Source organism: Pongo pygmaeus, chromosome 11 (assembly GCF_028885625.2).
Source record: "Pongo pygmaeus isolate AG05252 chromosome 11, NHGRI_mPonPyg2-v2.0_pri, whole genome shotgun sequence".
Lineage (NCBI taxonomy): Eukaryota > Metazoa > Chordata > Mammalia > Primates > Hominidae > Pongo > Pongo pygmaeus.
The window spans coordinates 70433101-70448769 of NC_072384.2; the positions used below are offsets into that span (position 1 = coordinate 70433101).

A 15669-nucleotide genomic window follows, 5' to 3' on the forward strand; every position below is an offset into this window, starting at 1 on the left:
TTGGAGGAGGAATTCAGGAAGTAGGCAAAGAGATATGGAAAAGGATACAAACCCCATCTTTATACCCAAGTGTGGAGCTCTATTATAGTGTATTTCCCCCCGTCTCATGTCCTTTGGGCTTTAGTGATAAATGTAAAAGGTGCTGGGAGCAACAAAAAGCTTGGTGGCTCTGCTTTCCCATTCTTCCCTCCAGAAATAGCCCCTGACTCCCTTGTGTGGGAGGATTCTAATCACCGCAGCCTTCCCATGCATCCCTCCTTCTCCCACCCATCACAGCTGAATTGTAGTCCTGGGAAGCAAAGCTGAATTCTCCAGATTAACTTGCCTTTTTGCACCTCTTGGGACTTTCTTCCAAGTCTGCCTTGTGACACATGTGACTCCCCAAGGATCTTGGTATTTACAGAGACAGCTTTGGGGTCACCAAGAAGCTTAGAACTTTTTTCCTCTTTTCAGTACACTGCATTTTGGGCTAAGACTGAGGCTGAATTGAAGGAGGAGAAGCCAAGGGAAAGAGCAGACGTGTGGGCCAGGAGCCCCACAGGGGATGGTGGAGATGTGGAGGGAGTGTGCTCCACGCTGGCAGGTTCTCCTGCCCTTTTGGCTCAACCCTCCTTCCCCATTTGCTGCCGAAGTTTGTCCTGCTCACCTCGGGCAGGAGAACTTTCCACTCCCTCCGAGGGGCAGAGGTGAGGCACTGAGAATCCCACCCTGGGCTCAGATCCCTCCTGTCATCTCTGTGGAGTTCTTGGATGACTAGTTTTATTCCAGCATTGGTCACCATCTGCCAGGCTTGTAGGCTCCTGGAGGGCAGGAGATCTGTCTCACTAGCTTTATCGGTCCCCAATCCTAGATGCTTAGCAAAGTGTTTTTGTACAACAGGTGCTCAATAAGTACTTATAGAATTAAATGGCAACACACATAAGATTGAAGCTTTTTTTTTGTCTCGCAATACCTTTATTCAAGGAGAGGGGGTGGTGCAAGAAAAGCTGCATTCAGGTTTGCATTCAGAAAAATACCACTTATGTTCAACCCTGTGAGCATTACCTGGTGCTGGAGGAAAGTGTCTGCCCGAATCCTCTGTGTTGGACCGCATTCCTTCTCCTTCTGCCATCCTCACCCCTCCTCCTTCTGCTGTCATCCCTCTGCTGTCCTCACCCTCCTCCCTCCGCAGTCCTCACCTTCCTCCCTCTGCTGTCTTCATCCCCTTCCCTCTGCTGTCCTCATCCTCCTCCTCTGCTGTCCTCACCCTCCTCCCTCTGCTGTCCTCACCCTCCTCCCTCTGCTGTCCTCACCCTCCTCCCTCTGCTGTCCTCACCCCTCCTCTCTGCTGTCCTCACCCCTCCTCTCTCTGCTGTCCTCACCCCTCCTCTCTCTGCTGTCCTCACCCCTCCTCTTCCCTCTGCTGTCCTCACCTCTTCTCCCTCTGCTGTCCTCGCCCTCCTCCCTCTGCTGTCCTCACCCTCCTCTCTCTGCTGTCCTCACCCTCCTCCCTCTGCTGTCCTCACCCTCTTCCCTCTGCTGTCCTCATCATCTTTCCTCTGCTGTCCTCATCTTCCTCCCTCTGCTGTCCTCATCCCCTTCCCTCTGCTGTCTCCACCCTCCTCCCTCTGCTGTCCTCACCCCTCCTCTTCCCTCTGCTGTCCTCGCTGTCCTCCCTCTGCTGTCCTTGATCTTCTCCCTCTGCTGTCCTTACTCTCCTCCCTCTGCTGTCCTCACCCTCCTCCTCTGCTGTCCTCACCCCTCCTCTTCCCTCTGTTGTCCTTGCCCTCCTCCCTCTGCTGTCCTCACCCTCCTCCCTCTGCTGTCCTCACCCTCCTTCTCTGTTGTCTTCACACTCCTCCTCTGTTGTCCACACCCTCCTCCCTCTGCTGTCCTCGCCCTCCTCCCTCTGCTGTCCTCACCCTCCTCCCTCTGCTGTCCTCACACCTCCTCTTCCCTCTGCTGTCCTCGCCCGCCTCCCTCTGCTGTCCTCACCCCTCCTCTTCCCTCTGCCGTCCTCACCTCTCCTCCCTCTGCTGTCCTCGCCTTCCTCCCTCTGCGGTCCTTGCTCTCCTCCCTCTGTGGTCCTCACTTTCCTTCCTCTGCTGTCCTCACCCCTCCTCATCCCTCTGCTGTCCTCATCTCTCCTCCCTCTGCTATCCTCATCCTCCTCCCTCAGCTGTCCTCACCTCTCCTCCTCCCTCTGCTGTCCTCACCCTCCTCCCTCAGCTGTCCTCACCTCTCCTCCTCCCCCTGCTGTTCTCTCCCCTCCTCCTTCTGGTTATACAGCCCATAAACAGTGCTGGCAGCATCTTCTCTGATTGTGTCCCCTCCTTTAAAGCCCTATCCTGGGGCTGGTCACTGGAGTGGAAGCTGTCCAACTTACTTAATTGTGAGTTCACTGTCACATTCAGAGAGGAGAACGGGCTTCACTTACTGTTTTTCTCTCTTGCATGACTGGGTCTCTGCCACTGATGACACTTGGCACTGCCCCCCTCCCTGCCTGAAGGCGAGCAGTGCCACAGCCACTGTATTTAAAACACAGACACTCACTTCTTTTCTCAGGAGAAAGAAGAGCCCTGCTTGGAGAGTTAATTCGCTCTGCAGCTGACCCTCAGGGGCTGGGCAGTTTGCAGCACTCTCTCTGACCAGCTTCTTGTGCCATAGGCTTCTTGCAAAGGACCAACAGCCTGGAAGAGAAGAGTCGCCTTGTGAGTGCCTTCAAGGAGAGGCAGTCCTCCAAGAACCTGCTTTCCTGTGAAAACAGCGACCGGGATGCCCGCTTCCGGCGCACAGAGACAGACTTCTCCAATCTGTTTGCTAGAGGTAGCCCCTGCCCCACTCCCTTCCCATGCTAGCCAGTAGATTTCTTATTTGAGTTTCTTGACTTTTTCCTGGAATTTTACTTCTTTTATCAAGAAATGTCATTATTCTCTCTGAACCCACATGAAACTGCTTTTGTGACTTTGGGGGAATATAATTGACTCCCTCCCTCCCTGCTGCCCAGGTCTCCATCATTTTGGAAACTGGATGAAGGCAGTCAATAAAAGTCAACTCTAAGGACACTCGAGGGAACAAATATGGATTCATAGACTCTCAGAGTCGAAGGAACCTTGCATATAAGAAAATCTAATGATTTCCTTAATAACATTTATCCTGGAAGATTGGCCACACACATACACACAAAATCACACTATGGGAAGTTGCATGCTGAGCCTCATAACCAACGAGTGTCCTGGAACTTGTTTTCCTTTCAGAGATGTTTCACTAACCCCTGCTGCCCTACAACTCTCATCTCAGGAGGTGCTTTACCAGTCTCTCCCAAACAGCTCACAGGTAGATCCACTGCCATCCCCTTCCGTGAACTTCCCACAGTGCCACAGAAGGCAGACCAGAGTATTAAACAATATGTCCCTAAAACCCTGGAGCTAACCCAGGGAGTCACAGAGAGTATCGTGCACAGCTGCACAGCCTGCCTGTGAGCTACAGAATTGGGCCCCTACAGCTTTTTTCCCTGCCTAACCCCTAGCTTGACTACTGCAGAGCCTGTCATCCAAAGTCATCTCTGGATATCTCAGAGTCCAGGCCCAAAAGGGTGGGGTCAAGAAAGAGGCAGGGGTTCCCTGTCTCACCTTCTTGAGCCCCATCTTCCAGCTCCAGTTTCCTGTCTAAGGATACCACCAAGGACCACCCTCTTCAGGGGGAACCTCAGCCTCTACCCACAGAGGCCTTACCCTCTGATGCCAACAGACCAAGCACATCACAACACCTAACCAGATGGACAGGGACACACCTGGTCCCAGGGGAGCACGACAGATGCCCCCTCCATCACACTCCTCACAGGTGCCCATTCAACCTGCAGATGACAACCGCAGTCGCAGGTTTTTCACGGCGTCTCAGAGCACTTCATTCCATGTCTGAGCAGCCTGTCAGAAAGGCTGTGAACTCCCAGGAAGCATGTGCAAAACTTCTGTGTATGTGCATTTTTCTGGGGATGTGGCGTGTCAGATTCTCAGTGCACATACCTATCCCAGAATGAAATCAGGCCTATACAGATAGCATGGTTAATATTAGGGGTCTCTGGACTGAAGAAATCTAGATATGAGTCAGGTGATAACCATTCATTGCTCTCCTCAATTCAGATCTGCTTCCGGCTAAGAACGGGGAAGAGCAAACCGTGCAATTCCTCCTGGAAGTGGTGGACATACTCCTCAACTATGTCCGCAAGACATTTGATCGCTCCACCAAGGTGCTGGACTTCCATCACCCACACCAGTTGCTGGAAGGCATGGAGGGCTTCAACTTGGAGCTCTCTGACCACCCCGAGTCCCTGGAGCAGATCCTGGTTGACTGCAGAGACACCTTGAAGTATGGAGTTCGCACAGGTAAGGCGGAGAGTCGGGTAGACAGGTGGTGGCAACTTTGCCCTCCATCTCACCCTTGCCAGTTGTGAGGATATTAAACTTGTGTTGGAGGAAAAACACAGCCCTGGTGAGAGAAGGCAGCAAAGTACCCAGTGACCACAAGAACAAGCTTGGGCAGTAACAGTTGGTGGAGGGACCCGACCCAGGCAAAAGTTCATCAGCATATATCATGGTAAAAGTAGATAAAAAAGATACAAATGCTTGGTGCTAGGTCAAGTTCTGTATAAAGAGTTTTCATTCTGGCCAAGCGCAATGGCTCATGCCTATAATGCCAGCACTTTGGGAGGCCAAGGTGGGCAGAACACTTGAGCTCAGGAGTTCGAGACCAGCCTGGGCAACATGGTGAAACCTTATCTCTACATATATATATATATGTTTATATATATATGAAAATGAGCTGGGCATGTTGGTGTGCACCTGTAGTCCCAGCTATTCAGGAGGCTGAGGCCAAGAGGCAGAGGCTGCAGTGAGCCAAGATCGTGCCACTGTACTCCAGCCCGGGCAACAGATCGGGACCCTATCTCAAAAAAAAGAATTTTCATTCTTGGATTTAGGCTATTCACAACCTAAAGAGAGCAGAATGACCATCCTCTGCTTCTTTTCTTGCCTCCATTTTCAGGTCTATTTCATTCTGATAAATCCTGCCCTTGCCTGTCCCTGACACTGGGGAGAATTGGGCTATTTCCCCTCCCTTTCTGTATTAGTTTCCTAGGAATGCCATTATAAATGACCACAATTCGGATGGCTCAAAACAATAGAAATTTGTTCTCTCACGGTTCTGGAGGCTAGGAGTTTAAAATCAAGGTGCTGGCTATGCTGTCTCTGATGGCTGTTGGAGAGGATCCACCCTTGCCTCTACTAGCTTCCAGGTGTTGTGGATATTCCTTGGCATTTGTTGGCTTGTAGAGGCATCGCTCCAACCTCTGCCTTCACTTCACATGGCCTTTTTCCTGTGTGCATGTCCAAATTTCCCTCTCCTCATAAGAATGCCAGTCATTGGATTAAGGCCCACCCCAATCCAGCATGACCTCATCTTAACATGATGACATCCGCAAAGACCTGATTTCCAAATAAGGTCACATTCACAGGAACCAGGGATTAGGACTTGAACACATCTTTTTGAGGAACACAATTCAACCCATGACACCTTTTACCGGCTAGGCCAAAAAGACACATGCACACATGCACAGGCATACACACACACACACACACACACACACACACACACACACATGCCTTCTCATTCTACTGCAACTTCTGGAACTTAGGACACTCTGAGTCACCAAATTCTATTTCCAATGGGAGTCCTTGAGGATGTCCTCTTGCCTCCTTTTCATGTTCCAGGAGCCCTCTCTAATCAGCAATCCTCATCAAAGCAGTTGCTTTCCAATTGCCTCAAGTTCAAGGACTTTGGGGCCTCTGTCTGAGATGCTTAGAAACAGCTCAGACTGCGGACTAAGCCCAGGAGTGACGCAGTGGTTTCTTCTCTTCTCCCTATAACTCTCTCCACACTACAGTCTGGCTTTCCTGAGCTCTCAGGCAGACAGATCTAGAAGAATTGACAGTCCCTAGCATAGTTGCCACCACAGGGGAAGCCCCAAGGCCACAACTGGCAATCCTGTGTTCTTTCTTCTTCTTTGTCTCTCCTTCTTTATTTTCCCTCTCATTCTTCCTCGTCATTTGAAGATAGATTTAAGACTGAGACTAGGAGGCTGGTGGTGATAGAGCTGAGTAAGACTATTGAATGTCAAAATCAAAGTGTTATAATGAAATAATGATGCTGGCCAAAGACGCTTTTTAAAATGAGGAATCCCAGAGAGCTGCTGAGGTCTGCCAGCACCACTGGAATAAGTGTAGCTTCATTAAATGACTGCTGGATACACAAAACTCAATTATATGTACAAAATTTATGTTGTTTGATTTTTAAAGCAAAGCACTCTATCAATTTACATTTAGTTACTTCTCATCTTGGCCATATGGCTAATATACTCCTGATTGAAAACAAATAGTGTTATTTGGCTGCATTTTAAAAAGAGTCAGAATTCCCCATGTATGTTTAGCTTGACTTGCTTTGGGGTGATATTTTGAACTTTGCCAGTTTGCTCTACATGCGCTTTCTCAGAGAGATGAGAACTACATCATTTTATTATGAAAGCCCAGAATGGTGTTGTCCCTCAAATAAAAATATCTGATTTTGTCATAATATAATCTAATATTATCTACAAAACCAAAGCATCTTGCGGTCAGAGAAAGCACTGATGGGCCTGGCCTTGTGGCCCACGCTCGTGATCCCATCACGTTGGCAGGCTGGCAGGTGGATCACGTGAGCTCAGGAGTTCAAGACTAACCTGGGCAAAACCCCATCTCTACCAAAAATACAAAAATTAGCTGAGCGTGGTAGTGTGCACCTGTGATCCCAGCTACTCTGGAGGCTGAAGTGGGAGGATCACTTGAGCCCGGGAGGTGGAGGTTGCAGTGAGCTGAGATCGCACCACTGCACCACTCCAGCCTGGGTGACAGAAGGACCCTGTTTCAAAAAAAAAAAAAGCAGAGAGAGAGAAAGCATTGACTTTTATTAGTCCAGTGTATGAACCCACTTAGGTACTTAGCCTGCACACATTCATTTTTGTTCCTCAGAGTTGCTTCTTGGGGCAGATATTTGTCTTTACAGAGTTCACAGTCTTCCAAGCAATGTGAAACCTCCTGCTATATCTCAGGATTTTGGCCCTGATAAAAGCATGCTGTTGCTGCCGTGTCAAAACAGCTCCTGGTTGCTGATGTGGAATTTAAGCATAGATAAGGAGCAATAGGGTAAACCCCACGGGTAGCTACACACAGTAGAAAGTATTTTTTCAAGGATATTAATGCATTAATAGGCTCAGCCAAAATAATGAATTGGATTTTAATGGTGAAAACATACTGATCCGGGTATAGTCTGTGAAGAGATTATGGCATTTAGAAATTTCTCTATAAATTAATAAAAGACTTCTTTTAAAAAATGAACCAGCCTATAGAGATTTCCCATGAACTAACAGGCACCAGTCAGCCTTCAGCCACAGCAGCTACTTAAGTGATTTGTAGATATGCTGGACTCTCTTCGTTGTTCTTTTTAAAACTTTTTTTTATGGAAAATTTTAAACTTATACAAAAGTAGAATCCTATAATGAACTCTATATACTAATGCCCTGCTTTATTATCAGCTTTTACCTGTACCGCCATCCACTCCCCATCACCTACATTACATGAAAGCAAATCCCCAACATAATATTACTGTATCCATAAATATTCATTCTTTTTTTTTTTTTTTTTTTTTGAGATGGAGTTTCAGTCTTGTTGCCCAAGCTGGAGTGGAATGTAGTGGCATGATCTCGGCTCACTGCAACCTCCCCTCTTGGGTTCAAGCGATTCCCCTGCCTCAGCCTCCTGAGAAGCTGGGATTATAGGTGCACGCCACCATGGCTGGCTAATTTTTGTATTTTTTTAGTAGAGACGGGGTTTCACCATGTTGGCCAGGCTGGTCTCGAACTCCTGACTTCAGATGACCCACCCGCCTTGGCCTCCCAAAGTGTTGGGATTGCAGGCATGAGCCACCGCACCTGGCCCAATATTCATTCTTAAGAACTTTTTAAAAAAAATCCACAATGTCATTGTCATACCCTAAAAAAAAAATTATAGCTCCTTAATGAAATATTTAGTGAGTTTTCAAATTTCTATTGTATCATGAACATCATAAATGCTTTAATTTAGTTAAACTCATTTGAATCGGGATCCAAATAAGTTTTTTACATGCAGTTGTTTGCCATGTCTCCTAATCAAGAGATCTCCCCATCCAACTCTTCTTTTTTTCTTGTAGTTTATTTGTAGGAAAACTTTACTTTAAAAAATAATTCTTTCCTTCTCCTCCTACCTGAATTTAGGCCATGAGCCGCCCAGCACCATATCTATCATCTGTTATTTTCATCCAATATAGAGAATTGAAATTGAAATTGAAACTATTTCGTTACTTAATAGAAATTCTGGTAGATATAAGATTTGGGGGCACAAGGTTGTCACCATAAGCTAAAAATAAGATTTTGAAGGACTTTGTGTCCTTTATATTTTAAAGGACAAAGAGATACTATTTCACTTTGTGTTAATCTCTCTTTATCCATCTTTTGTTTCTGCCAAGCTGTATGGTTTTGATACATTATCAAATAGTGTGATTGCATTTATTTACCATTCAGTCTTGTCTTAAAATGAAGTGTTATTGTTAAAAGTTTTTAAATGGATATTGCATATATATTTTAATGACTTTCAATACAATGTGTTGTTTCAAAAGACCTCAGATTCTGTTGGCAATGAGCAAAGTAGAGTAACATGGAATCATTTAACTATCTAGGATAGTCCACATGAATATCTAGAATATGGCCCCATACTTAAACTAAGTTTACTAGTTATGCTTCTTTTAGTTTTCTCTAAAAACCAGTATTATTTTGTGAGGGCTCTTAAGATGCAGAGATTGGTATCTTCTGATATAAGAAGTCATAGTCCAGATGTTCTGAATCACATCTAGGGAAGAATAGAGATTCTCAGAGAGGAGAGTTAGACCAGGAACATTCTAACACTAGCTCTGTGACCGTTTTTGGTTTTTTTTTTCAGAAGCAAAGGCAATTTCCACTGGAAACACAGCAGTCAGCATATCTTTCTAACACCAGTTCCCAGCCACACGTCCCTAGATAATCTATTGCGTTGACTCCTTCCTGACAGCTGAGCCAAGCCTGCTGATGTGGAGTTGAGTTTTCTGTTGAATGCCAAGTTGGCAAAAACTTGGCAACAATCCTGAATTTGCTGAGAGCAAAGCCTGTTAAAGCATACTGTGGGTTGCACAGGGATTTAGAGTTACGTAGCAAAAGCAATTATTTCACCAACAACTGAATGAGTGAAATAGGCTGCCCATTTCACAGAGGAGAGCTAAGTTATCTCAGCCATAAATTTAATTTGAAGGTCATTTGACTATATATGTATTGGCAAAACACATCAAAACACAAAACACTGGAAAGCATGATTTGTTTCATGATACTGGATATTATTCTTTAAAAGCATGATGCTTTAGAAACATAGAAGTTTGAGGGACATCATGAATGTTAATGGTTGGTATAGGGTGGGTCAACCTGCCCTTCCTTCTTCAATATCCTTGAGCAGCCTTATTCGAGATATCACTGGGATGGAAGCCCCATCAGTGTGACCCACTGGGGCAGGCTGTTTGCCTTCAAGATAGGTTGAGAAATCTGCATTTTCCTTGATGCTTTTCTGTTTCCTACCCAGGTCATCCTCGATTTTTCAACCAGCTCTCCACTGGATTGGATATTATTGGCCTAGCTGGAGAATGGCTGACATCAACGGCCAATACCAACATGTAAGTCTCATATGTTTTCATATAAGCAACCCTGATGTATGACTATGGCTTGTTGCTTTAAAAGTTCAATCCCAGTGGTTCTATTTTATTAAAGTTTCCCTGGTCATTTTTTCTCTTAAAATCTTTAGGTTTATCACAGTTCTGATTTAATGGTAAATACTTGATAAACTATTGTTGAATTTAATAATGGAATTTAAGAAAACCATGGTCATGAGAAATAATAACTCTAACTTCCAAAACGTAGTGTTGAAATTTCATGTTAAAAGACCCATTTTTCTTAATGGTGTATCTAAAGAGGTTATGTTTTGAGGTATGATCTTGGTTTTACCTTTTTCCACCCAAGCACATTGGTCCTTATCATTTAGGTCATGTTTCTTCCATAATTAAAGCAGCCATAAACCCACAAACCAATTTGATCAACCTATTGCTTAACTAAAAATTCTAAAACAAAATTCAGCTGGTACTGATACAGTATATATTCTTTTCAAAATAAGTGATTGTTTTTCTAAACGTGACATTTTTTTCATACATGTTTGTGTAGGCAAAGCCTTTCTTTGTTTTTAAGTTCTTGAAAATTTACACAAAACTGACTCTAAGGTCCTGTAGGGTATGGGGTACAAGTACTACCTGGGTAGTCTTAAAGCAATCATCCCAGATTTTCCTCCACATACATGTGCCCTCTTTTAAGAAAATGTCAGATTACTAATCGATGGAGGGCCATCAGAGTACTGCCTTTGCTCTCAACACTAATGACAATGTTTTACCAGTATCTATACATCCAGACAATGGCACTACATCCTATTAAAGTATCCAAAGGAAAATAACAAAACAAATATCTTATAATAATTTAAAAACAACTATATAAGAATTATATGGGTGTCCATCACTGTGGAAATATTCAGAAAATAGCCACTCACTTTTTAAGTTCATAGAAAAGTAGATTCCAAAAAATGAATTTAGGTAAAAGGGTAGTATTGCTTAAAATGAGAAAATCCATTTGATATCAAGATAGAATGTAAATTATTGAAGTTTAAGGTAGTCTGTTTTTCTTAAACTACTCTCAGCCAAAAAACCTGAAGGGCATTTAAAATTATATAGTGACCCATATGTATTCTAAAGCTGTTTAATGCTGTGACTCGAAATACTTAACTATATTCAGAAAAGTTTCTATTAATTAAGGATTCCTGTTTTCTTGGCTAATTTAAAACAACAGTGACAAATTTTAAAGAGCAAATGTGACAACTGAAGCCTCTGGTGGTAAAAAAGCATAAAAGATTAAACTGATTGAAAAACTAAAATGATTTTCATGCTCCCTGCTTGCAAGTCATGGTTAGCTTCACAGAGTGTCCATGTTGGGTCACTGAGATTTGGAAGGGCCAAGAGGAATACAGGTCAAAGATACAGTTGCTTGGAATTTGAACAAAAAGCTCCATTTAGCAATCTTTACTGTATTGTGATTTTTGAGATAAAAATATACCAGCCAGCACAGACATCATAGTAGAGTTAATTATAACTTGAGAAAAGACACTAATGTTTACTTGTAGTATCTAGCACTAAGGAACAATTTAAATTAGGAAATATAGTTGTTGTTTTTAACTCAACCATTTGGAAAGTAAGTGAGAAAAACAGAGTAAAAGATACATATCTATTAAAGTCCAAGTACCCATATTAATACAGGCACTGAATTTACTCAGCACCTTTAAGTATGTGTTCTGCAGGGCATTCAGCTGCTTTTTCCATGTATATATATGTCTCCAGTCTCAAGGTAAATACGGGACCTCCCCCCTTTCAACCGCTTATGACCAGATATTCCTAAACCAGAAAAATCCCACAAATTCTTTTTTTGGCATATGTTCATAAAACCAAAGTCCCTTACTCTTCTCTTAGCTCAGCTGCAAAACAGTAAAATGTGTCCCAGCCATCTGAGGTCAAGGCCAATCCAACTAAATGACATGTAGTAATTGCAGCTGTACTGAATGGGAGATATTTATAAAATATGACCGATTCCAAGAGATCGATAGAGAAGGTTATTTAAAATAGCAAGATAGTTTCTGTCAGTTCTAGAGACAAGGCATTGTCTGAAGGAGTAATAACTATTATCTAGAAATTGTTCTAAGCCAGTTCCCCTGGAAGATCATGAAATGTGGCAGCACTGTCAGGAGCTGAGGCAAAATTTGCTCCCTTGTGACAATTCCTTCTCCAATTGGGAACAGTGTTCAAAATAAGTCTGGGAAAGAATGGCAAAAGGATCTTTCTATGGCAGTGCAGGATTTATTTAGTGATAATGCCTGGTTTTTGGTCCTGTACTCTCATTGAGTTTAGGTGGCACCTGACATAGAAAATAAGAACTATGTTCCTCAGTCATAGCCTCTTTAAAAGAACGATCCAATAACCTGACTCAGGTGCAAAGTGCAAGGTGTCTGACAATTAGAATAGAAAGACCGTAGGTCGGGCGCGGTGGCTCACGCCTGTAATCCCAGCACTTTGGGAGGCCAAGGTGGATGGGTCACTTAAAATGGGAGTTCAAGGCCAGCCTGGCCAACATGGTGAAACTCCACGTCTACTAAAAACACAAAAATGAGCCGGGTGTGGTGGCGGGTGCCTGTAATCCCAGCTACTCAGGAGGCTGAGGCAGGAGAATCGCTTGAGCCTGGGAGGTAGAGGTTGCAGTGAGCTGAGACTATGCCACTGCACTCCAGCCTGGGCAACAGAACTAGACTCCATCTCAAAAAAAAAAAAAAAAAAAAATTTATGTCCATGCCTTTACACCTGCTTTTGCACACAGCTATGCAGTATATTCTTCTTCTAAGCAACGACCCAGTGAAGATCCAAAGAAAACTTCACAAATATGTAGTTGTCCAAGGCACATACAGCTCTTTTCTTCCAGAACAGGGCCACCAAGCACAATTGTGCAGGTTAAGCAGGGCCCGAGTGTAAACAACAGCCTGCCCTCAAACATCTAATGGCAATACATAATCTTAATGGCAAGATCTATCATAACCCTTTGCTATGAGGTTATGATTTCAAGCATCTAGCACTTTATTTTCATAGAAAATATCCAGGAGAAATTCTCTATGGGAGTTATTCATCATTTTACACCACCGGGCAGGTCATTAGAGAGGAGCCTGCAGTAAGCAGTTCTCGTTTGTCATGGAAAAGCAGCTGTGACATAGACTTGGAATTCTGGTTAAACACACTAACTCGGAGATCTTAAAACAAATCACTGAATTTCTCTGAACCTCAGTTTCCTCATCAGGAAAATGGAGGATAATAGTATCCATCCTACAGAGTGGTTCTGAAGACTAAAAATGGCTCCAGTCCTAAGTGCCTAGTGTATACAAGGTACAGTGTGTGCACCTAGGAAAGGCAACCAACACACAGTCACTGTTGCTATTTGAGACCTTCCTGACTCTTTTATTTCTGTCCCTCTTCATCTAGACAGTAGAGTGTTTCCCTAAGCTCCCCTCAGCTATGTTACCTTTTAAGGAGAAGGTGTACTACCTGCCACATCTGTAAGGAGAAGTCAAGAGGAGTATCAGGATAGAGTCAGCATGGAAGATTATTTCTCTCATTAAAGAAGTTCCCAGTTTGACAGTCACCAGGGATCCAGATTTTGTGTGCCTTTCTAATCCCTATTGTAGCACATGGCTCCCATCCTCAAAGTTGCATTATGGTGCAGCCTGGCTGCTGGAGCTCCAGCCATCACTCCAGTGTTCCAGAACTCAGAAAGGAAGGGAGGGAGGGAGGAAGGGGAGGAAGGAAGGAAGGGAGGAAGGGAGGGAGGTGGGGAAGGGAGGGAGGGAGGGAGGGAGGGAAGGGCAAAAGAGACATACTCCTTTTTTATTTAAACAAAAAACAAAAAACAAAAAAGCAACCTTCTCAGAAGTCTCACACATTTCCATTAAGCCTCTTTAGCCAGAACTTAGTCCAAGACCACACCAAAAAAGGGTAGAAAATATAGTCTTTGATCAGAGTGAACAGCAACCCTAAATAAAATTTAACAAAGCAAGGGAAAATTGATATGGCTAGCAACAAACAGACTCTGCCACACAAGAACTACAGCTTGTTGACAGTCAGTTTGCCTTCGCTCTGAGTGAACCCCTCTGGGAAGGTGAGTTGAACCACTGCAAAAGGGCTGACTCACTTCCCTACTCAGAATATAGACATGCTCAGAATGCTCCTCTAGTGTCACTCCATGAACGCCACCATCCTACTGTTTTAAATCTTTACTTCCAATCCCATGTTCTCATGCTTCAACCCAGAGCTTCTGGCAGGTTTAGTTTCTGGTTCTGACTCTGAAATGTAATCTTGTACTTCGACTTTAGCATCTAACCAGCTTCTTCTGAATTCATATTTGACCTTTGATCTCTTGACTTCATTTGCTTTCCTCAGTCATTTAGGAAAAGGGTACCCAACCTGGAGTCTAGGTTGCAAGAGAAGAATCTCCTATAGTTCTATACAAAATGATGTGCCTATCTTCATTTTTTACTTGGAGAGAAGGACTACAGATTTCCTAGGATTCCCAAAGGGATCTGTAATCCCAATTAGGTGAAGAACCACTGGGCACGGTGGCTCATGACTGTAATCTCAGAACTTTGGGAGGTGAAGGCGGGAGGATTGCTTGAGGCCAAGAATTGAAGACCAGCCTGGGCAACATAGTGAGACCTCCATCTCTACACAAAATAAAATAAATTTTAAAAATTGAAAATAAAAAATTTTAAAAAACTGTTTTGGTGAACTACAAGGCCTTCTTTAAGGCTGTGGGTGCAGCTGCACAGATTGTAAACATGGCCCAGGATGGGGCAGCAGGGTCAGAAGAAGTGTCAGGAATGAAGAACACCATGTCAGCCCATTTGTCAGGCCTGGCTGTGGATCAGCAGCCATGGACTGATATACTAGCTTTCAGGAGAGAGTGTCAGGACTAAGCTAATGAGCCAGGAAAAGAGTGAAAAATTGGTCCTTTAGACTCAGGCGGGGACTTTCAAACTGGATACAGCTAAGGCCAAGAACCAGATGCTAGATTCATCCTAGTAGGTTTCCTCCTCAAGGTTGAGAATGGTGTCTTCTAATATCTTAGTTTCCTTAGTACACAGGATGTCACCTGGCAGAGAATAGTCACTCAGTAAGTATGTTGAATAGAACTGAAAGAAAGTTTAGGAATCAGGTACCTGGCATAGATAAGGAACCTGAAATAGATTAGATCAGTTAATCTCATGATAAACTCTCTAGACTCTTCCTCCTAATCCTGAGAGTGATGGCCATGTTCCTGGTCCTTGGGGAGGCTAATTCATGCAAACCTGGGGCCTAATTGGTTTTAAATCTGAAGCATGGAGTGGGACCTATGCCTGATATTCAGTCCCATTCCCTCTCCCTTGTCCATGTGGTTCCTGCCTGGCCAACATTGACTTGATCCTAAGCCAGCTTTCATCCAGTCTTTGATATGGTTCTGATATTATGGTATGTGATTTCATTTGTTCCTTGCCTTACCCCAGAGAGCTTTCTTATATAGTACTGGGAGATTCTGGCACAGTATCTCCTCGCCATGCAAACATTTTTGTCATGTCAACATTTCCAAAAACCAGTGCAACCATTAATAACACATTTGTTCAAGAATGGTTAAAAGCCCATCATGAGTTTGCCTCTTGGTACACTTGGCAGCACAGGCTAAACCAGGAATCCTTCTCTTCTTCTTCCTTTATCAGGCCATCAGACATGAGGGAGTGTTGGTTGCTACGGTGATGGGGCTCAGAGCAGAACCAAAGCATGATTGTGACCTCCAGAGGTGATGGTAACTGCACACATGGTTTCCAAGGGTCTTCCTCCTAAATTTCCAGGGGCCTCCCAAGGAAAATGGACATATTCTTTTTGGAA

General features: G+C 44.0%; 1 protein-coding gene across 4 annotated transcripts in view; it reads left to right on the top strand.

Annotated features, from left to right (window-relative positions):
• GAD1 (glutamate decarboxylase 1) overlaps positions 1–15669 on the top strand; it is a 45737-nt gene that overhangs the window by 10039 nt on the left and 20029 nt on the right. For 2 of the 4 annotated variants that reach the window (XM_054476991.2, XM_063648300.1), the window contains 3 exons: positions 2647–2805; positions 4122–4364; positions 9708–9798. In XM_054476991.2, coding sequence (XP_054332966.1) covers positions 2647–2805; positions 4122–4364; positions 9708–9798 — 493 coding nt within the window. Of the gene's footprint in view, positions 1–2646; positions 2806–4121; positions 4365–9707; positions 9799–15500; positions 15587–15669 lie in introns of all 4 variants that reach the window. The other 2 variants (XM_054476992.2, XM_063648301.1) reach the window with 2 other exon arrangements.